This window comes from Eschrichtius robustus, chromosome 4 (genome assembly GCF_028021215.1).
Source record: "Eschrichtius robustus isolate mEscRob2 chromosome 4, mEscRob2.pri, whole genome shotgun sequence".
NCBI classification, from domain to species: Eukaryota; Metazoa; Chordata; class Mammalia; order Artiodactyla; family Eschrichtiidae; genus Eschrichtius; species Eschrichtius robustus.
The window spans coordinates 88265190-88287670 of NC_090827.1; the positions used below are offsets into that span (position 1 = coordinate 88265190).

Here is a 22481-nt window from a genome sequence, read left to right on the forward strand (position 1 = left end):
CGTCCTTCCTGTTTATTAGCTTAAGTGTCACTTTCTCATATTCCCTAAACTATGTTAGAAATCCCTTCTGTATGCCCTGTAGCTACTATTAACGTTTATTTGTGTCTTCTTAAATTGCTATTTCAGTGTCTTGCTGTATGTAGACTTTAAACTCTACCTCCCAGGGCTGTTTATGTCTCAACTATTGTGACATCAGTGTTCATCTTAGTGCTTGGCAAAGAAGAGGCTCTTTTTTTTTTTTTTTTAAACATCTTTATTGGAGTATAATTGCTTTACAATGGTGTGTTAGTTTCTGCTTTATAACAAAGTGAATCAGCTCTACATATACAAAGATGAGGCTCCTGATAACAATTGTTGTGAGAGAACAGTATTCTAGTCTTCTGAAATATACTGACTGTTCACGTTTTATTAATTTGGCAGTTTATAGTATGTGTTTTCAAAATCTTTTTCCATCTTATTGACGACACTGAATTTTATAAACTACATACAGATATCCACATGACTCAGGGTAGGACAGATGGCCTAGGTAAAATCATGAAGTGATTTTTTTAGGGACCTGACTTCTTATCTGTCTGAAATACTGGAGGCTTACCCTATCCTTTCCAAACCAGGTGTGGCACTTTGTATCACAATCCTCTGTTTTCCCATTTCTATCACATTCTTTCAGTATCCTGTTTGGGTAACTTATTAGTCTGATGAAGGACTTTCAGAGTGTTAATAACTGACTGATGGTGTCTTTCCTGATTATCCCTCTAAGAGCATCTATTTCCTTTTTCCCCCCTCACTTTCACCTTTTGGTTTATTCATTTAGTGAATGTGTGCCCAGAATCTAACATGCAAGTCAGTATGTTAAACACTATCTGCTGTGCTAAACATTGTATTAAAATATAAGACTTTTGGTCACATGATGCCATAATTACCAGTAATGAATTTCTAATGGAAGTATTTAAATTTCTTCTGTCTTCTAAAACATCTAGAATCCTCTTTACTAGAAGTATACTACCTAGTGTGAAATTTTAGAAAAATGGTGTAAAGTTCAACCAGAAATCCTTGCAGGACCACTGGAAGTTTAGAGTTTGAAGGACCTTTATATGATGAAGATTTTCATATTGTTTTTAGAAATTAGATGTGTAATTCAGTTATGGTGAAGAAATTATTAGGCAATAGAGAGTATATTGATGTGCATCTGTCTGGCTTGCTTATAGTTCTTTGTAGCTTGAGTTAGTTCATTTTATAGACAAGAGGAGGCTTGGTTACTGAGCTCTTATCAGGCTTATACCAGTTTCTAAACCTTTTCTTTTGGATTGGGTGGATTTTGAGGTCCTTTCCTTTGTTGGAATAATAGATTGTATTAGGCCATTTTATCAGGGAGCATAAAACCGTTTAGTTTATAATGAGAAATATATTCTACTTCCACACGTTCTCTCTGGAAGAGCTCCATTTTACTGAAAGTAAAAATATTTGGAAATAACAGCCAGGTGACTAGAATGTTTGCGTGTTACATTAGCATTTTAGGAAAACTTCTGATATAATGACTTAAATTTTCAAAAGTCAGGACAGATAAATTACTACTGTGTTGTACCCCTTAAACTAATATGCTATTGTTAAGTCTACTATACTTCAATTTAAAAAAAATCAGAACAGATACATTTGAATTAGTAATTGAAAATAGAAGTTTGATGAGATAGTTGCATTAGTATGTATCTTACTGTGTGTGCAAAGAAGGTATATAATTTTCTTGGTTTATAGATTCAATTCTATGTGTGCCCCCCCATCCCCCACAAGGCTGTTGTTTTTCTGTTAGGATAATGATTCTCTCCTGAACTCTTTTTACAGTTTAAAATTAATAGAGATGAGAGATCTGTAAGTGTTGCATTGGGACCATTAAGAAAAAGCTAAAGACTTGGAACTTTATGCTCAATTTATCTATCATGCCTGCAAAACTAGAGATATATGTTCTGCAGTCTAATTTGGCTTAGCGAAACAAACTTGTGATACTCAGCTATTAAGTGAAAAAATGTCCTAGTTACTTTCTGGAAAATGTTTTTCCAGTTTCTTTTAAGTATCATGAACCACACATTTTAAAACTTTTCATTTACAAAAAAGAAAAAAAGCAGCTCACTGTGTTGACGCTTTTTACAGCTAGAGAGACAACTGCATGAAGATGAAGAGTTTGCCAGAACATTAGCCATGTTGGATGAAGAACCCAAGACCAAAAAGGTGGTGTTTTACCAGGCTGTTTGCACTCTGAATATACAGTACAGATCAGTGTTCCCTTTCAGACCTGTGTAGTCTAGGCTCTGGAGATATAACCATGAATAACTCTTCTAGAGAGAAGCTAAATTATTTTCATTTATAAAAATGTTTTTGGAGAAGCTCATTGAGAAACTTCTTCTTCCTAAAGGAAGGTTGATAGAGCCAAAGCCAACCAAAACCCTTCTTCACAAAACAACAAGTTGTAGCTTTTACTTACTCTCTGTCACAAAGGGGTTCTCATGTACTTGTTCAGAGAATAACACTTATAAAGATTCCGATGGAATCTAAAGTTTAATAACTTTAATATTAATTACTGTCTTTTTAAAAACATAATTTTGCTGTCTCTAGTTAGCTAACTTTAAGATCTGTATTAGGACAGTCTCAAATAATAATGAGTGTATTTTTGGGAATCTCTAAAAGCATCAAGATTTTTTTCTTTAAGCACTTGATCTCCAAAAAATTAGCCTTATTTCTGTTGAATCACATTCTGTTAATATTGTCATGATCAATATCTGACTATTTTAAAAGATTTTACAGCAGGCAGGTGTAAGACAATAGGGTATGGTGGGGACTTTGTTATTTGAAAAGGCTTACTTCATCTAAAGGCATTTAAATTAGAATTATTTAAAAAAAATGCTGTGTCATGCACCCCAATTTGTGACCTCTTTGTAAAATGGAGAGTTTTAAAGGAACAGTGAAGAGAATGGACAATTTTTTCTCTTGAGAAAATACTCTTTATTTTTCTTTTGATCTTTAGATTGTTTTTAATTTAGTCTTTTGGGTTTAGATTTTAGTTTTTAACTGCATAATGCTAACAATTTGAGAATGGAGATGAAACCAGCAGAAACAGGGCTTTCATTTTCAGACTCACAAGTGGGGAACAACTGGCACAATTTTTTATAGATGTATTTTATATACCCTTTCATCTGTTTCCTCATCTGTAAAATTAAAAGTAATAAAACATGTTTCATTTGCCCCAGAAATTTTGTGTATGAATGAATGAAAATTTATTGTATTGTTCCTCTACTTTGGAAGATGACCCTTAATCTTTGGTTGATTTTAACAACATATTTTTTTTTTTTTTAATTTTTATTTATTTATGGCTGTGTTGGGTCCTCATCTCTGCGCGAGGGCTCTCTCCAGCTGCGGCAAGCGGGGGCCGCTTCTCATCACGGTGCGCGGGCCTCCCACTGTCGCGGCCTCTCCCGTTGTGGAGCACAGGCTCCAGACGCGCAGGCTCAGTAACTGTGGCTCACGGGCCCAGTTGCTCCGCGGCACGTGGGATCCTCCCAGACCAGGGCGCGAACCCGTGTCCCCTGCACCGGCAGGCAGCTTCTCAACCACTGCGCCACCAGGGAAGCCCTAACAACATATTTTGTAGTAATAGTTTTCCTGTTGTTTGTCACATTTGACTCCTTTTACGTTTTCTTAGGCTCAAAAGGACCCAGGAGAGAGAGAGACGTTTTCATCTGTACAAGCCAGTTTATATAAAGCAGAAAAACCTAAATATCCTCATAAAGGTAAAACTAGCAGAAGAAAGTAAGCTGGAACATTTATCTTTATCGAAGAAAATTCATGTAACCATTTTTAAACGTTCTGTTCAGTAATTACCTGGTATTCTTAGATAGATATTTCATAGGAGTGCTGGAGCGTGTTCTACTTAGATACCTAGGAAGCTGTTTGGATATTAGTTGGTGTAGAATGCCTGTCTGCTCTGATTGTGAGAAATGTATCATAGCTCTTGGCTTCATGTTTATTTCCAAGTGTAGTGCAACTGTGTGGACTTCAATACATGAAGACAAAGGACTAGCTGTTTCAGGCTCATAGAGTTGGCTCATAGTTGTCCAGGTCATCTGAAGCTCTTCTGCTGGTTGTCTGTAGGTTTTAGTTTTTTTTTTTAGTGGTTCTGATATCTAACCATCTGTTAATATAGATGGGCTTAATCTTATAAGTATGTCTCTGTTCATATAATTTTAGTCTTGAAATCCCAAGATTCTTTCAGACTTTATTACAAACAGAATTTTTTATGTGACATATTTTAATTAGCAACTTTTCTCTGTGTGAATTTCAGATCATTGACATTTAATCTGTGGAATAAAGTCCATGTTCTCAGATGTAGTTTACCATATTATTTCAATTAGTGAGTAATTTATATTTAAAAAGGCAGATCCCTTAATTTGAACTGGTTATACAAAGAAGTAATATACAGATGTTTAATTTTTAAAAATAAATGTTCTGTATAGACTGAAGAACTAAAATCTTAATGTGCATGTTATGAAGTCACCATATGACGTTGTGTCCTACTAAGACTATTCAGTTGAAAAATGAAAAAATAATCTTGATATTGGGTATCATTTTCCAAAAACAACAATCATAATCTTTTCTTTCTTCCTAATAAAAACAGAACAATTTTCAGATAACAGAAAGAACTGCAGTCCTAAGAAGCAAACTAAATGTGAAAGTTCAAAAGAATCTCAGCAACATTCCAGGTCATCCACTCATAAAATAGGAGAAACTTCTTCTCCAAAAACCAGTTCCAAGCTGACACTTTTGAAAAAAAAAGAAGAAAGTTCTAATAAAGAAACAGAGCCTATGGCCTCAAAAAGAAAAGAAAATGCCATTGAGTTAAAAGAGACAAGAACTCCGAAGAAAATCAAAAGTTCTCCAGCTAAAAAAGAGGTATAAATTTTCTAAAAGCATATCATTTGGGGGCTGTGTGTTGATCTTGGTTTGATTGTTTTCAAGTTTTATTTCTAACTTTATAAGTCATTATAGTACTTTTTTTTTTTTAAATAAATTTATTTATTTATTTATTTTTGGCTGCGTTGGGTCTTTGTTGCTGCACGCAGGCTTTCTCTAGTTGTGGCGAGCAGGGGCTACTCTTCGTTGCGGTGCATGGGCTCCTCATTGTGGTGGCTTCTCTTGTTGCGGAGCATGGGCTCTAGGCGCACAGGCTTCAGTAGCTGTGGCATGTGGGCTCAGTAGTTGTGGCTCGCGGGTTCTAGAGCGTAGGCTCAGTAGCTGTGGCACATGGGCTTAGTTGCTCCGCGGCATGTGGGATCTTCCCGGACCAGGGCTTGAACCTGTTTCCCCTGCATTGGCAGGCGGATTCTTAACCACTGTGCCACCAGGAAAGTCCCCCTTTTCGTTTTTTTTGCTTGGGGCTAGCAACTTGGCTTATACACCCAGTCTACCCTGAGGTATGTGCCTTTAGAGAGTCAAAAGGTTTGAGAAGGGCTGATGGCAGGGATATTTATAAGCCAGGCACGTGTAAATTGGGGAGTACCTCTGTAGCTAAAATTGTTAATATCAGGATCAAACACTGAAGTGACTTAATGTTTATTTATTGATATGTATTTTTAATTTTACATTAAATTTGCATGACTTTATTCAATTTCCTCTCCCTCTCCCCGAAGTCTATAAGTCCTGAAGATTCTGAAAAGAGACGCACTAATTATCAAGCTTATCGAAGCTACTTAAATCGAGAAGGTCCCAAAGCTCTGGGCTCCAAAGAGATACCGAAGGTAAGAGTACTGAGAGGATATGTCATGGCCTCTGGTCTGTGGGTCCATGTATGTATTTACTATGTTTACAGTAGCAGAGAATTAATAATTAAAAATGAACAGAAAAGCCTTAGTCACCATCTTTACGAATTAGGAGATAGGCTGTGGCAGTCACAAGATTCATGCTCTTTGCCTTCATGGTGCTTATGGTCTAACTCAGGAAAGAGACATTAAGTAAATTATTATTTAATTATAATTGTGATATGTGCCATAAGGGAAAAATCCGAGGTTCTTTTAGGGGGTGTGACAGAGGAACCTGGCCCTAAGAGGAGTTGTAAGTGGGGAAAAGTATGACCAGATTTACATTTCAAGGAGAGCACTCTGGCTGCTGAATATAGAGTGCAGTGGAGGGGGAGGAATAAATATAGGGAGATCAATTAGGAGAGATAGTGAGAAATAATAGTGACTTGTCTAGGCTAGTAGCGGTGAAAGGGCTGAGAAGTGAAGTAGCTTCGATGGAAAAGGCAAAATCTGTAGGACTTGGCTCTCTTTGGCACGTGTCTTTTGTATTATCAAGTTAACTTTCCAATCAAGAGATTATGTGCTGTTGCCTTTAAGTTGCTCGCAGGTTGTTAGATTTACTATCATAGGGTAAACAGCCAGAGAGAAGGGCAGGAGCTCAAACTTGTTTAGTTTTTTCAGAATTGAAACTTTCATTTTTTAACAATAGCAAGATATTCTGTAGGTGCATTGCATCTGGTTGTTAAAGTTTTACAAGTTAACTAGTAGTTTAAATATTTAAAAAAATGAGAATGGTATGAATGGATAATTTTAATACACTTTCCTAACCACATTGGACGTATATTTTTTATTGCTGGTTTTATAAGTTTATTAAATGTTAACCTACATAAGAATTTCTCAGGATTTAATTTGTTCCTGCTTATTTGCTGTAAATTTCCTGTAAACTTTTTCATGCTGAGATTATTTATGATGTCGAATGAGAAAAATCAACTTCCTGCAGCTTTGATGCCAAATATTTCTTTGGAAAGCTGTCATGTAATTTCCTCTCTGCTTGAACACTTTGGTTTTTAGGGAGCTGAAAATTGCTTGGAAGGCCTTACATTTGTAATCACAGGAGTGCTGGAGTCCATTGAACGAGATGAGGCCAAGTCTCTAATTGAGCGTTATGGGGGAAAAGTAACAGGAAATGTCAGCAAGAAAACAAACTACCTTGTCATGGGTCGTGACAGTGGTCAGTCCAAGAGTGATAAGGTGGGTACTGCTGTGTTCTCAGCACAGTGAAGTAGCCTGCTTGCCTTGGCAGGCTCTTCATGTGACCATATGTAGTAATGTCCTTTACACAGAGTGAGATGAAGGAAAAAAATGGAAAAATAATTTCTTCATTATTTCTTCTCCACAGAAATGTTGTTTGGCTTTGACCCTGGGATTTTGGTTTTCTAGTTGAAGGCACAGTTCCTATTTACTTGGCTTTCTTAGTGTAGTATTCTAGTCAAAATCTTTTTTTGAAGGTAGAAGCAAATGCAGTTTTCCTCTTTTTCTAGTCCTAAGTATTCCTATATATGCTGCTGTGGACTCCATCTTAAGTTTTTTAACTGGAAGATCTTTTTATTGGAAGGTCTGTTGCATTTAATTCCAAGTAATAGAATACCTGACTAACTGTGGTTTTGACAAATAGCTGCTTATTTCCTTACCTTATGAGAATTCCAGAGGCAGGCAGTTGCGGGGGATGGTTCAGCACCTCGGTGACGTAGCTAGACTTAGTGCCATCCTCCACTTCTGTCTTCATGCACGTTGCCTTGTGTTGCAAGGTAGCTGCCACTCTCAAGTTCACATGTAAGGCAGGAGATAGGGAGCAGTGACAAGATGTCATACTAGCTGTGACTGACCTTATAAGAGTTTTCCTGGAAACACCTCTTACAGAATTCCACTTAAGTCTCATTGGCCGGAGCTGTCACATGGCCATTCACAGCTACACGAGAGGTTGGGGAGGATGAGGACTTTTCCGATTCTCAGACCAATCATAAGTCATCACTTGGAGATGGACACATTGGAGTTCTGTTAGCAGGGATAAGGTGGAGGAGAATGTCTGCCAGCCGATATGGCTTTGACCCTAGTGGCTTTGACCTTTGTAGGGCAGAGGGAAAGGTAAAGCAATCCACAGAAGTGGCAGTGTGATACCTCAGGTGCCAACCCACCACTCTTAGAGGAGGTATCTGTTATTTTCTTTCTTTTTAATGGTACTTTTTCATGAACATGGTTTTAGAAAATATTCCAGTGTTATCTAATTTACAAATGTGGTTTTTCACCTTCTGACAAGCCTGAGAATCATATTTTTTTTTTTACAGAAAGTAATGGTTTCAATGATTTGCATTTTTAATTAATAGGCAGCAGCCTTGGGAACAAAAATTATTGATGAAGATGGCCTATTGAATCTGATTCGAACTATGCCAGGCAAGAAGTCCAAGTATGAAATAGCAGCTGAAGCTGAGGTTTGTATACAATGAACTTGACTTATTTAAGTTGGTGTATAGCAACTTCCCTGTTTCACAGAGACATTTCTTGGGTGGATGAAGGTCTGTGGGCTAAAAAATTAACTTTTCCCTCTACCACAAATGAACTTACCTTATTTCCTTTTGAGTGGTGGACTCTGCTGTAGGCTGTTGTCTTTGATGTATTTCCTTACCTTTTTCAAAGGAGTATGAGGAGGGAGAGGGGACCTTGTATTGCACTTACCATATCTACTTAAACCATCCATATTTTCCATATTCTTGCAATAACATTGTGCAAAGGTTCTTGCTTAAGAGTTCTTTGAAGGATATACTATAGGTATCAGCATGATAATATTTTCATTTAGAACTATATTAGGACTTTTCCAGTTGTGACAGAAACCAAGCCGATATTAGCTTTAGCAAAAAGGGAAAAATTTTGACTCACATAACTAAACTCTGGGCAGTCGGATGTAGGAACTACTGCATGTACAGACTGCAGTGCTTTTAGGACCCTTTCAGTTTCTGTCTCTTTACTTCTCCTAGTGTTAGCTTTATTCATTTCCACTGTATACAGGTCTTTTCCATGTGTAGGACACAGGGGTGCCAGCAGCCCAAGTTTAATGTCCCCAGCTCTGTCACCCAAGTGGTGAGGTGGTCTTCCGATTTATTCCAGTTAGAAAAATCTTGGGGAATGATTTGGATTAGCCTGTCATCAGTGTCCCCTAATGTTGACAGCTTACATAGCCGTAATACAGTTATCAAAACCAGGAGGTTAACATTCATGCCATGCTGTTAACTTCACAATTCCCGCCCGTTATCCTTAGGATCCCACACTGCACTGAATTGTGTCTTCTTAGTCTCCTCCAATCTATGATAGTTCCTCAAGTCTTTCCTTGTCTTTTTATGACCTTGGTTTGATGAGTACTAGTCAGTTGTTTTGTAGAATGTCTCTCAGTTTGGGTTGTTGATGTTTTCTCATGGTTAGATTGAGGTTATGCATTTTTGGCAAAGAAGACCACATAAGTGATACTCTGTCCTCCTCAGTGCATCGTATCAGCTGTGCATGATGTCGATGTGTCTTATTACTGGTGATGTTAACCTCTGTTACTTGGTTAAGATGATTTCTGCCTGGTTTTCCCACCGGTGAAGTGACAGTTTTTCCCCTTTGTAATTGATAAATATCTTGGGGAGATACTTTAATACCTTGTTTTTCCTCAAACATTCACCCACTAATTTTAGCACCCACTCACTGGTAAAGAGGCACTTTTTTTTTATTGAGACATTATTCACACATCATAAAATTCACCCTTTTAAAATGTATGTTAGTGGTTTTTAGTATATTCACAAGACTGTGCAGCTGTCACCACTGTCTATTCCAGAACATTTTCATCACTCCCCACAGAAACGCTGCACCCATTAGCAGTCACTCTTCATACCCACCCCTGGCAACCACTACTCTACTTTCTGTCTATGTATTTGCCTGTTCTGGAAATTTTCTATAAAGGGAAACATGGAATAATGTGGTCTTTTTTTCTGGCTTTTTTCACTTAGCATCGTGTTTTCAAGGTTCACCTATGTTGAAGTATAAATCAGTGCTTCACTCCTTTTTATTGGTGATTAGTATTCCATTGTGTGGATATACCACATTTTGTTTATTTGTTCATCTGTTGATGGCCATTTTGGGTTGTTTCCATTTTTTGGCTATAATAATATAATTATTTGTATATATAAAATATAATAATTCTGCTATGAACATTTGTGTACGAGTTTTTGTGGAGGAATTAAATATTAACTAGTCAGAAAACAAATTCTTAATCCTTTACCTTTTTTAAAACTGATTTTATAATACTTATTACTTTCAAAAAACTAATATCTTCTCATTTTAAAAATTGTATTTGGGTACTTTTTGGTGTGCTGTTAATTTTTTTAAAGTTTGGAAGATGGGGATTTCCACAAACAGCAGGGTCCATTGTGAAAAGACAGACCCAGGTTGGGTAGCTCATTTGGATATCTCAGATTGCCCTCTAGAGTACATTTAGAAGGATGGAAATTCTCTATATCTCATCAGGTTTCTTTTTTCCTCCAATTTTTAAGATGAAGAAAGAAAAATCCAAATTGGAAAGAACACCCCAAAAAAATGACCAAGGAAAACGAAAAATTAGTCCAACTAAGAAGGAATCAGAATCTAAAAAGTGCAAACTGACTCCCAAAAAGGAAAGCTCTATAAAGTCAATAAAAAAGGAAACAAGTATGTTTCAGAGAGGCCTGCACTTCAAGGAGCAGGTGGCTGAGGAAACAAATGGTGACAGCTGGGCTAGGAACTTGGCTGATGACAGCAGTGAAAACAAAGTGGAAAATTTGCTCTGGGTGGATAAATATAAGCCAGCCTCGCTCAAGACCATAATTGGACAGCAAGGTGACCAGAGCTGTGCCAACAAACTCCTACGCTGGCTCCAAAACTGGCACAAGAGTCCATCCGAAGATAAGAAACACGGTGATTTTACAGCTTCATTCATTTTTCTGTGTGTCTGTCACCATGTCATTGCTCAGTGACACATGTGTTAGGAAGTGTAGGAGTTGGTTCATTGATCTCTCAGCAAGCATTTATTGAGAGCCTGCTCTGAGCCTAAGTGCTGTACTAGACCGCAGGAGTGCTATTGTGAACAAAACACAGTCCCCTTTAAGGCACTCCCGGTCAGTGAGGGAGACGTAGATAAACCAGTAATTAAAATGTATTGTGCTAAGTACTGTTACAGGGTTAAGTATAGGGTCCTCGGGGGTGGAAGTGTGTGGTCAGGGATTCCCATCCCTAGAGGAAGAGATATCTAAGCTAAGACTTGGAAACTAAGAAGGAGTTAGCTAAGTGAAGGGAGGGAGGGGAGTGTCAGGTGGGAGAGCATACATGTACCAAGGTCCGAGACATGTGAGAGCAAGACCCCTGAGAGGGCCAGAGAGACTCGGGAGGAAAGGTGCAAATAAAAAGCTGAGGCACGCTTACGGAGTAGGCAGCCTGAAAATCCCAGTAGCATGTTTGCTTTTGGTAGGCACCGAAAATGAACAGTCACAATATATATTTAAGGTCCAAAGTATTTATTATTGGAACTGAAGTTTCCAATCACGAATGTTAGTAGTGTTGTCTTGAGCTCCAGCCACAGCCCTGGGTGATACTGTGTGAGAAATAAGAAGGAAAAATTTAGTGAGCATCATAGTGAACTCCCAAAGCAATGACTGGGTTATTAATGTCTAGGTGGTCACTAGACATTGGCCAACAATGCCAGTTTATTTTATTTATAACAGTTAGATAATATAATTGTAATAATACAGGGTTAAACTTAAGCTGACCCCTTTTCTCTTTCCAAAACCAAATAGAAGGTGGTATAAGTGCTTTGTGTACCTAGAGAAGACTTAAGGCTTCGGGTGAACTATAGTCCGTTTTCCCATGCCTGAAGTAGGTTTAACCATCTCTCTCTCAGTCCTTGTATATGAATTGAGAACCCATTATGTGCCAGGTCCCCACGTGATAAGGGGAGGAGTTGAGCTGGGCAGGATAGTTGCAGATACAGCATCTTCAATTCATTCTTTTTGTGATCATGTAGGTGACTGTGCTTGTTAGTATTTACTGAGACATGCCAGGCTCTGTGCTCAGCATGTCCGTCCTCACAACATGCCCACCAGACGCATTACTATTGTTACCCTCATTTTACAAAGGAGGAAACAGATACAGCGGGGTTACGTCACTTCTGAAGTTCTCCCAGCTGGTGAGCGGTAGAGTTAGGATCAGAGCCCAGGCAGTCTGCTCCAGGACCTGTGCTTTTGTAGGAAAGGAAACTCATTAGATTATTGTTTCAAATCAGGGTTTTAAAGTTAGTTATAGTGTTTCATTTTGAGTGGAGGTGAGGTAGGGAGTAGAATTTCACTAAATGCTCTGGAAACTGTTGTTTATACTTTGTAAAAAATATTCTGCAAATTTCGAACTAAACTGGAGGTGCTCCTGATGCTAACTTTATGCAGCTATTCCTGCCATTCCTGCATTTCTCTTAGGTAGTAGAGGTTAACATTCTGGAACTTCTTTTTTCCTAGCAGCAAAGTTTGGTAAATTTGCTGGCAAAGATGATGGCTCCAGTTTTAAAGCTGCATTGCTCTCAGGCCCTCCCGGTGTTGGCAAAACAACCACAGCTTCTCTGGTTTGTCAGGTGGGTATTCTGTCATTACTTTTCTAAAATCAAACCTCTAGAATTTGCTTTGGTTCTGGGCATATTTGTCATTTTCACCCTTTTTTTAATATTGGTTATTATAATAATAGGTGATATTCACTTGTGTGCCAGACAGTGTGCAAATAAGCCCTTGGGTGTATAATCTTATAGATAATATGTCTTACAGACTCTTATAGATACAGATATCTTATATACCCTTGTAGGAAGAATTCTGTGTACTGAATATAGATACTGTTGCCATCCTCATGTGACAAATGAAACAGGCTTATAGAGGAGGGTGGTGGCACGGTGTGAACCCAGGTAGTCTACCTCTTCACTGCTATGGGATCCTGCCTTTGCTCATGTTGTCTCTACAGCTGCCATATCTCTGGACAATGAGAGGATGAGGCACTAGAGCCAACCAGGGCTCATGTATCAGGATGGTATGAAACGATACATGATATAGTATCAGCATAATAAAATGAGAGGTTTTAAACTTACTTTAAATTTATTGCTGGATTGGGACTGCCCTGGTGGTGCAGTGGTTAAGACTCCATGCTCCCAACGCATGGGGCCCGGGTTTGATCCCTGGTCAGGTAACTAGATCCCACATACATGCCGCAACTAAAGAGTTCACATGCCACAACTAAGGAGCCTGCGTGCCACAACTAAGACTCGGTGCAACCAAATAAATAAATAAATATATATTAAAAAAATTTATTGCTGGATTTCCCAACCCTCTGTTGGATAGGCTGGTGGTTTCGTTTAGTCTTTGTTGTATGGACCAGACCATAAATTTTTAGTTGGTGTAATAACTATATATTTTCTACTCTATTATTTAACATTTAAAAAAACAAAAATTTTTTTCCCTAGTCTCTACAATTGTGAAGATGGCTCTTATTTTCCCTTTATTATTATCATTACTTTTTTTGGGAATTAAATTATGGTCTTTCATAATGCCTTATGATCAACATAATGATCAATTTTGGGAAATAAGTCCAAATTACTTTTCACAATTTGAGAGGAAGATTGTGTATAGGGATAGTTTGACAAAGAATGATTTAACTCTATAGTTTATCTTAAAGAGTCAATAATTACTTTTTGGTATCTTAATAAAGATTAATTCTAGATCTAGTATTGAAATTTTAGGATGGTTATATTTAATTCTTTTGGGGACTTTAAGAAGCAAACTTATTAAAATTGCTTATGTTCAAATATACTCTTCCAGATTAGTGATATGTCAGCTAAGGTTTTAAGACCAAACTTGTGTCTGTTTACGTGTGTGTGGTATGTTATGCATATGATATTTTAAAAAATCTCTTAATAATGTGAGGCATATTATAGTTAATCTTATTGTCTGTTAGTATCCTACTTTATCTTTGCACCCATGGTTACTTATGTGACTTCTCTACCCTCTTTCTTCCTTAATTGCCTTGTTTTTTGGGGGTGAGTTATTAATTTGTATTGTGATAGTAATGGTGTCCAACATTTTGATTAGGAATTGGGATATAGCTACGTGGAACTGAATGCAAGTGACACTCGGAGTAAGAACAGTTTGAAGGAGATTGTTGCTGAATCGCTGAATAATACCAGCATCAAAGGCTTTTATTCAAGTACGTGGATTTTTAAACTGGTTTTTTGGGTGAGGGGGGGAGAGGTTATGTAAGAAAAACAGGTTAATTTCAATGTTCAGTAACCAGTATTGCACATCACTATGTGCCAGGCACCCTTCTAAGTCCTAGGGCTAATGAGAGAATAAGAAAAGCCTCTGACATAATTCTGATAGAACAGTAGTTAACTTTCTTTTTGGGTCAGGTCTTAGTGGTTTCTGAGAATGTGATAAAAATGTATATGTGGACATATTTATGCAGATTTTGGAGGATTCAAAAGTGAATCCTGTGAAGAGAGAAAGTTGATGAATAATACAGTGCGATGAGAGAGGAGATAAAGGCTGTAGGTGAAGGAATGATTCTATTTGAGACATCGGGGAAAACTACCAGTAAAAGGGTGACGTTTGTTCAAAGGGTCTTGAAGAATGAGAAAGAGAATAGTTTGTGGGTGGAAGAGGTTATTTCAGGCAAAGGTGGTAGAGGAGGAGAAAGGACATAGTGTGAAAGTGCCACTGTGTTTCAGGTTGTAGCTAGTGGTCTGGCGTGGCCAGAGTTTATGCGGAAAATAAGATACCCAAATTACAGACTATACTGCATATTTAGAATCTATGGTATATTGCATGGTCACCTGAACGGTAGAAGATGATAAAAAGAATTTGCTCAGGAAACGTCACTCTTATACATGATTGGTGGGAGTATAAATTGGTACAGTTCTGGAGAGCAATCTGACAGTATTGCTCAAAGTTAAATTATACATACCCTTTAACCCAGAAAATCCAATTCCTGGAATTTAGCAACCGTTATACTTGTATATATGCAAAATGACATATATGTGTAGGGGTATTCATTGCACACGATTCATAATAGCAAAAGATTGAAGGCATTTCATATTTTATCAGTGGAAAGAGGTTAATTATGATGTATGTGTAAAATGGAACATTTAAATAGCCTTTAATAAATGAGGTGTTCTGTATGTGCAGATACGGAACAGATCACAAAAACATATTAAATGATAAAACCAAGGTATATATTTTTATGTACACGTTTTTAATATGTATAGAATGTCTCTTAAGGGATATACGTACAGGAGACTGTTCCCACTGTTTGCCTCTAGAAACTGTGTATCCTAGGGGACAGAGGTGGGAAAGAATTTCTTTTCACTGCTTACTCTTGTGCCTTTTGAATTTCACGCCATGGACCTGTGTTACATAGATACATTTTTAAAGCAGCTGTGTTTGAACAATTGTGATTTTGTTTGTGTCCCATCCCATTGCTTCTCAACATGGGGTAGGCGGAGCAGCCCATTCAGTAGGCACAAAACATGCTCTCATCATGGATGAAGTAGATGGCATGGCCGGCAATGAGGACAGGGGAGGAATTCAGGTAATGAAAGCACCGTATTTTTGAAGTTATACTGTTGATTTTTATTTAAAAAAAAAAAAAAATTTAAAGAACTAATTATCATGCTGTGATATTTACAGCAATTCAGGCATGTTGCTGAGGAGGTTTTAAAACCTAAAATACATACGTTGTGTGGTATTTTGTTGTTCTTTTATAAATTTTTTATGTTGCAAATTTGCCTTTCAGGAATTAATTGGCCTGATAAAACATACAAAAATTCCCATTATTTGTATGTGCAATGATAGAAATCATCCCAAGATTCGATCTTTGGTTCATTATTGTTTTGATCTTCGTTTTCAAAGACCTCGGGTTGAACAAATTAAGGTATGATAATTGGAATATTTTTCTCCATCACACTATCCTATATATTTTTGGGTCAGTGTTTTTTTTTGTTTTTTTTTTTTTTTTCATTTTAAAACCTCGACAATATATTGTGTTGTCTAGGGTATGGGAAAGGGTATTTTCATATGTTAATGACAGATGTATAAATGAGTACAATTTGGGGAGGGACTATAGCTATTACAGTTTTAACATAAACGTAACTTTTGAACCAGTGCTTCAAGTTCTGAGCTTTTTTTTTTTTTTAAAATTATTATTTATTTATTTATTTTTGGCTGTGTTGGGTCTTCATTTCTGTGCGAGGGCTTTCTCCAGTTGCGGCAAGCGGGGGCCAGTCTTCATCGTGGTGCGCGGGTCTCTCACTATCGTGGCCTCTCTTATTGCAGAGCACAGGCTCCAAACGCGCAGGCTCAGTAGTTGTGGCTCACGGGCCTAGTTGCTCCGCGGCATGTGGGATCTTCCCAGACCAGGGCTCGAACCCATGTCCCCTGCATCAGCAGGCAGATTCTCAAACACTGCGCCACCAGGGAAGCCCAAGTTCTGAGCTTTATCACAGCATATACACAGAGAAAATATGATTTCTTTTTTTGTTTGTTTGTATTTATACTGCAGGTTCTCATTAGTCATCAATTTTATACACATGAGTGTATACATGTCAATCCCAATCAACCAATTCAGCACACCACCATCCCCACCCCACCGCGGTTTTCCCCCCTTGGTGTCCGTACGTTTGTTCTCTACATCTGTGTCTCAACTTCTGCCCTGCAAACCGGCTCATCTGTAACATTTTTCTAGGTTCCACATACATGCGTTAATATATGATATTTGTTTTTCTCTTTCTGACTTACTTCACTCTGTATGAAAGTCTCTAGATCCATCCACGTCTCAACAAATGACTCAATTTCGTTCCTTTTTATGGCTGAGTAATATTCCATTGTATATATGTACCACAACTTCTTTATCCATTCGTCTGTCGATGGGCATTTAGGTTGCTTCCATGACCTGGCTATTGTAAATAGTGCTGCAATGAACACTAGGGTGCATGTGTCTTTTTGAATTACGGTTTTCTCTGGGTATATGCCCAGTGGTGGGATTGCTGGATCATATGGTAATTCTATTTTTAGTTTTTTAAGGAACCTCCATACTGTTCTCCACAGTGGCTATATCAATTTACATTCCCACCAACAGTGCAAGAGGGTTCCCTTTTCTCCACACCCTCTCCAGCATTTGTTGTTCGTAGACTTTCTGATGATGCCCATTCTAACTAGTGTGAGGTGATACCTCATTGTAGTTTTGATTTGCATTTCTCTAATAATTAGTGATGTTGAGCATCTTTTCATGTGCTTCTTGGCCATCTGTAGGTCTTCTTTGGAGAAATGTCTATTTAGGTCTTCTGCCCATTTTTGGATTGGGTTGTTTGTTTCTTTAATATTGAGCTGCATGAGCTGTGTATATATTTTGGAGATTAATCCTTTGTCCGTTGATTCGTTTGCAAATATTTTCTCCCATTCTGAGGGTTGTCTTTTCGTCTTGTTTATGGTTTCCTTTGCTGTGCAAAAGCTTTGAAGTTTCATTAGGTCCCATTTGTTTATTTTTGTTTTTATTTCCATTACTCTAGGAGGCGGATCAAAAATCTTGCTGTGATTTATGTCAGAGAGTGTTCTTCCTATGTTTTCCTCTAAGAGTTTTATAGTGTCCGGTCTTACATTTAGGTCTTGAATCCATTTTGAGTTTATTTTTGTGTATGGTGTTAGGGAGTGTTCTAATTTCATTCTTTTACATGTAGCTGTCCAGTTTTCCCAGCACCACTTATTGAAGAGACTGTCTTTTCTCCATTGTATATCCTTGCCTCCTTTGTCATAGATTAGTTGACCATAGGTGTGTGGGTTTATCTCTGGGCTTTCTATCTTGTTCCATTGATCTATTTTTCTGTTTTGTGCCAGTACCACACTGTCTTGATTACTGTAGCTTTGTAGTATAGTCTGAAGTCAGGGAGTCTCATTCCTCCAGCTCCATTTTTTTCCCTCAAGACTGCCTAGGCTATTCGGGGTCTTTTGTGTCTCCATACAAATTTTAAGATTATTTGTTCTAGTTCCGTAAAAAATGCCATTGGTAATTTTTTTTTTTTAATTTTTTATTTATTATTTATTTATTATTTTTATTTTTGGCTGTGTTGGGTTCCCGTCTCTGTGCGAGGGCCCCCCCCAGCCGCGGCGAGTGGGGGCCACTCTTCACCGCGGTGCGCGGGCCTCTCACCATCGCGGCCTCCCCTGTTGAGGAGCAGAGGCCCCAGACACTCAGGCTCAGTTGTTGTGGCTCACGGGCCCAGCCGCTCCGCGGCACGCAGGATCCTCCCAGACCAGGGCTCGAACCCGCGTCCCCCGCACTGGCAGGCAGACTCCCAACAACTGCGCCACCAGGGAAGCCCCAGCCATTGGTAATTTGATAGGGATTGCATTGAATCTGTAGATTGCTTTGGGTAGTATAGTCATTTTCACAATGTTGATTCTTCCAATCCAAGAACATGGTATATCTCTCCATCTGTTGGTATCATCTTTAATTTCTTTCATCAGTGTCTCATAGTTTTCTGCATACAGGTCTTTTGTCTCCCTAGGTAGGTTTATTCCTAGGTATTTTATTCTTTTTGTTGCAATGGTAAATGGGAGTGTTTCCATAATTTCTCTTTCAGATTTTTCATCATTAGTGTATAGGAATGCAAGAGATTTCTGTGCATTAATTTTGTATCCTGCAACTTTACCAAATTCATTGATTAGCTCTAGTAGTTTTCTGGTGGCATTTTTAGGATTCTCTATGTATAGTATCTTGTCATCTGCAAACAGTGACAGTTTTATTTCTTCTTTTCCAATTTATATTCCTTTTATTTCTTTTTCTTCTCTGATTGCCGTGGCTAGAACTTCCAAAACTATGTTGCATAGTAGTGGTGAGAGTGGACATCCTTGTCTCATTCCTGATCTTAGAGGAAAGGCTTTCAGTTTTTCACCATTGAGAATGATGCTTGCTGTGGGTTTGTTGTATATGGTCTTTATTATGTTGAGGTAGGTTCCCCCTGTGCCCACTTACTGGAGAGTTTTTATCATAAATGGGTGTTGAATTTTGTCCAAAGCTTTTTTCTGCATCTATTGAGCTGATCATATGGTTTTTATTCTTCACTTTGTTAATATGGTGTATCACATTGATTGATTTGCATATATTGAAGAATCCTTGCATCCCTGGGATAAATCCCACTTGATCGTGGTGTATGATCCTTGTAATGTGTTGTTGGATTCTGTTTGCTAGTATTTTGTTAAGGATTTTTGCATCTATATTCATCAGTGATATTGGTCTGTAATTTTCATTTTTGTAGTATCTTTGTCTGGTTTTGGTATCAGGTTGATGGTGGCCTCATAGAATGAGTTTGGGAGTGTTCCTTCCTCTGCAATTTTTTGGAAGAGTTTGAGAAGGATAGGTGTTAGCTCTTCTCTAAATGTGTGATAGAATTCACCTGTGAAGCCATCTGGTCCTGGACTTTTGTTTTTTGGAAGATTTTTAATCACAGTTTCAATTTCATTACTTGTGATTGGTCTGTTCATATTTTCTATTTCTTCCTGGTTCAGTCTTGGAAGGTTATACCTTTCTATGAATTTGTCCATTTCTTCCAAGTTGTCCATTTTATTGACGTAGTGTTGCTTGTAATAGACTCTTAGGATGCTTTGCATTTCTGCAGTGTGTGTTGTAACGTCTCCTTTTTCATTTCTAATTTTATTGATTTGAGTCCTCTCCCTCTTTTTCTTGATGAGTCTGGCTAATGGTTTATCAATTTTGTTTTATCTTCTCACAGAACCAGCTTTTAGTTTTATTGATCTTTGCTGTTGTTTTCTTTGTTTCTATTTCATTTATTTCTGCTCTGATCTTTATGATTTCTTTCCTTCTGCTAACTTTGGGTTTTGTTTGTTCTTCTTTCCCTAGTTCCTTGAGGTGTAAGGTTAGATTGTTTTGAGATTTTTCTTGTTTCTTGAGGTAGGCTTGTATAGCTATAAACTTCCCTCTTAGAACTGCTTTTGCTGCATCCCATAGGTTTTGGATCGTCGTGTTTTCATTGTCATTTGTCTCTAGGTATTTTTTGATTTCCTCTTTGATTTCTTCAGTGATCTCTTGGTTATTTAGTCACGTATTGTTTAGCCTCCATGTGTTTGTGTTTTTTACATTTTTTCCCCTGTAATTCATTTCTAATCTCATAGCGTTGTGGTCAGAAAAGATGCTTGATATGATTTCAGTTTTCTTAAATTTACTGAGGCTTGATTTGTGACCCAAGATGTGATCTATCCTGGAGAATGTTCCGTGTGCACTTGAGAAGAAAGTGTAATCTGCTGTTTTTGGATGGAATGTCCTATAAATATCAATTAAATCTATCTGGTCCTTTGTGTCAATTAAAGCTTGTGTTTCCTTATTTATTTTGTTTGGATGATCTGTCCATTGGTGTAAGTGAGGTGTTAAAGTCCCCCACTATTATTGTGTTACTGTCACTTTCCTCTTTTATAGCTGTTAGCAGTTGTCTTTTGTATTGAGGTGCTCCTATGTTGGGTGCATATATATTTAAAATTGTAATATCTTCTTGGATTGATCCCTTGATCATTATGTAGTGTCCTTCCTTGTCTCTTGTAACATTCTTTATTTTAAAGTCTATTTTATCTGATATGAGTATTGCTACTCCAGCTTTCTTTTGATTTCTATTGGCATGGAATATCTTTTTCCATCCTTTCACTTTCAGTCTGTATGTGTCCCTAGGTCTGAAGTGGGTCTCTTGTAGATAGCATATATACGGGTCTTGTTTTTGTATCCATTTAGCCAGTCTGTGTCTTTTGGTGGGAGCATTTAATCCATTTACATTTAAGGTAATTATCGATATGTATGTTCCTGTTCCCATTTTCTTAAATGTTTGGGTTTGTTATTGTAGGTCCTTTTCTTCTCTTGTGTTTCCCACTTAGAGAAATTCCTTTAGCATTTGTTATAGAGCTGGTTTGGTGGTGCTGAATTCTCTTAGCTTTTGCTTGTCTGTAAAGCTTTTGATTTCTCCATCGAATCTGAATGAGATCTTTGCCGGGTAGAGTAATCTTGGTTGTAGGTTCTTCCCTTTCATCACTTTAAGTATATCATGCCACTCCCTTCTGGCTTGTAGAGTTTCTGCTGAGAAATCAGCTGTTAACCTTATGGGAGTTCCCTTGTATGTTATTTGTCGTTTTTCCCTTGCTGCTTTCAATAATTTTTCTTTGTCTTTAATTTTTGCCACTTTGATTACTATGTGTCTCGGTGTGTTTCTCCTTGGGTTTATCCTATATGGGATTCACACTTCCTGGACTTGGGTGGCTATTTCCTTTACCATGTTAGGGAAGTTTTCGACTATAATCTCTTCAAATATTTTCTCTGGTCCTTTCTCTCTCTCTTCTCCTTCTGAGACCCCTATAATGCGAATGTTGTTGTGTTTAATGTTGTCCCAGTGGTCTCTTAGGCTGTCTTCATTTCTTTTCATTCTTTTTCTTTATTCTATTCTGCAGCAGTGAATTCCACCATTCTGTCTTCCAGGTCACTTATCCATTCTTCTGCCTCAGTTATTCTGCTATTGATTCCTTCTAGTGTAGTTTTCATTTCAGTTATTGTCTTGTTCATCTCTGTTTGTTTGTTCTTTAATTCTTCTAGGTCTTTGTTAAACATTTCTTGCATCTTCTCGATCTTTGCCTCTATTCTTTTTCCACCGTCCTGGATGATCTTCACTATCATTATTCTGAATTCTTTTTCTGGAAGGTTGCCTATCTCCACTTCATTTAGTTGTTTTTCTGGGGTTTTATCTTGTTCCTTCATCTGGTATATAGCCCTCTGCCTTTTCGTCTTGTCTATCTTTCTGTGAATGAAAATATGATTTCTGGGATATATGAGGCTTGGGAAAGGTAATATCCAAGATCCACAGCGGCTCTTCAGTTCCACAATTCTACAAGCTCATGAAGATTGGAAGTGTGGGCAGAGCCTCATCATAAAGAGGAAATCTTTTCAGATGAAAGCTTTGTAGAAAAATGCCCCATAAGATCTCCAATCTTCAAAGCTTGGAGACTGAAACTTATAATGTTCCTTGGGAAAGTGTCATTTTATTTTTTAAGTGTTTTCTGGGTCAGTTTTTAAAAGTACCTGATAAATATTTTTTTAAAATCTGATTATATGAATTAAAAAAAAATCATTGAAGATTCATTCCCCTTTGTCAATTTCAGGGTGCTATGATGTCTATTGCATTTAAAGAGGGTTTAAAGATCCCCCCTCCAGCTATGAATGAAATAATTTTGGGTGCCAATCAAGATATCAGACAGGTAAATTAGATATATATTATATAACATTGATGATTATTTTGAATGGATGCCTTCAGTGTTTTGGGGATGGGGATTGGCAGTATTTTCCTGTCTTAAGAGTGTCTTACTTGTGTTTCTTTCAGGTTTTACACAATCTGAGTATGTGGTGTGCACGAAGTAAAGCACTAACCTATGACCAGGCTAAGGCTGATTCTCATAGAGCCAAAAAGGATATCAAATTGGTAAAATAAATTTCCACTTCTTAAGTGCCAAAGCCCTTCTTTTCCTGTCAGTATTAATTTTTTTTTTTTTTTTTTTTTAATGATATTCTTGTCTG

At 37.6% G+C, this 22481-nt stretch overlaps 1 protein-coding gene across 2 annotated transcripts in view; it reads left to right on the forward strand.

The window, feature by feature from the left end:
- The window catches only part of RFC1 (replication factor C subunit 1), a 74924-nt gene that overhangs the window by 42451 nt on the left and 9992 nt on the right, over positions 1 to 22481 (forward strand). The window contains exons 7-19 of one of the 2 annotated variants that reach the window (XM_068543092.1): positions 2143 to 2220; positions 3689 to 3776; positions 4661 to 4935; positions 5673 to 5780; positions 6852 to 7031; positions 8165 to 8269; positions 10364 to 10763; positions 12350 to 12462; positions 13961 to 14075; positions 15364 to 15455; positions 15660 to 15797; positions 22070 to 22165; positions 22288 to 22386. In XM_068543092.1, coding sequence (XP_068399193.1) covers positions 2143 to 2220; positions 3689 to 3776; positions 4661 to 4935; positions 5673 to 5780; positions 6852 to 7031; positions 8165 to 8269; positions 10364 to 10763; positions 12350 to 12462; positions 13961 to 14075; positions 15364 to 15455; positions 15660 to 15797; positions 22070 to 22165; positions 22288 to 22386 — 1887 coding nt within the window. The remainder of the gene's footprint in view (positions 1 to 2142; positions 2221 to 3688; positions 3777 to 4660; positions 4936 to 5672; positions 5781 to 6851; positions 7032 to 8164; positions 8270 to 10363; positions 10764 to 12349; positions 12463 to 13960; positions 14076 to 15363; positions 15456 to 15659; positions 15798 to 22069; positions 22166 to 22287; positions 22387 to 22481) is intronic. The other variant, XM_068543094.1, reaches the window with a different exon arrangement.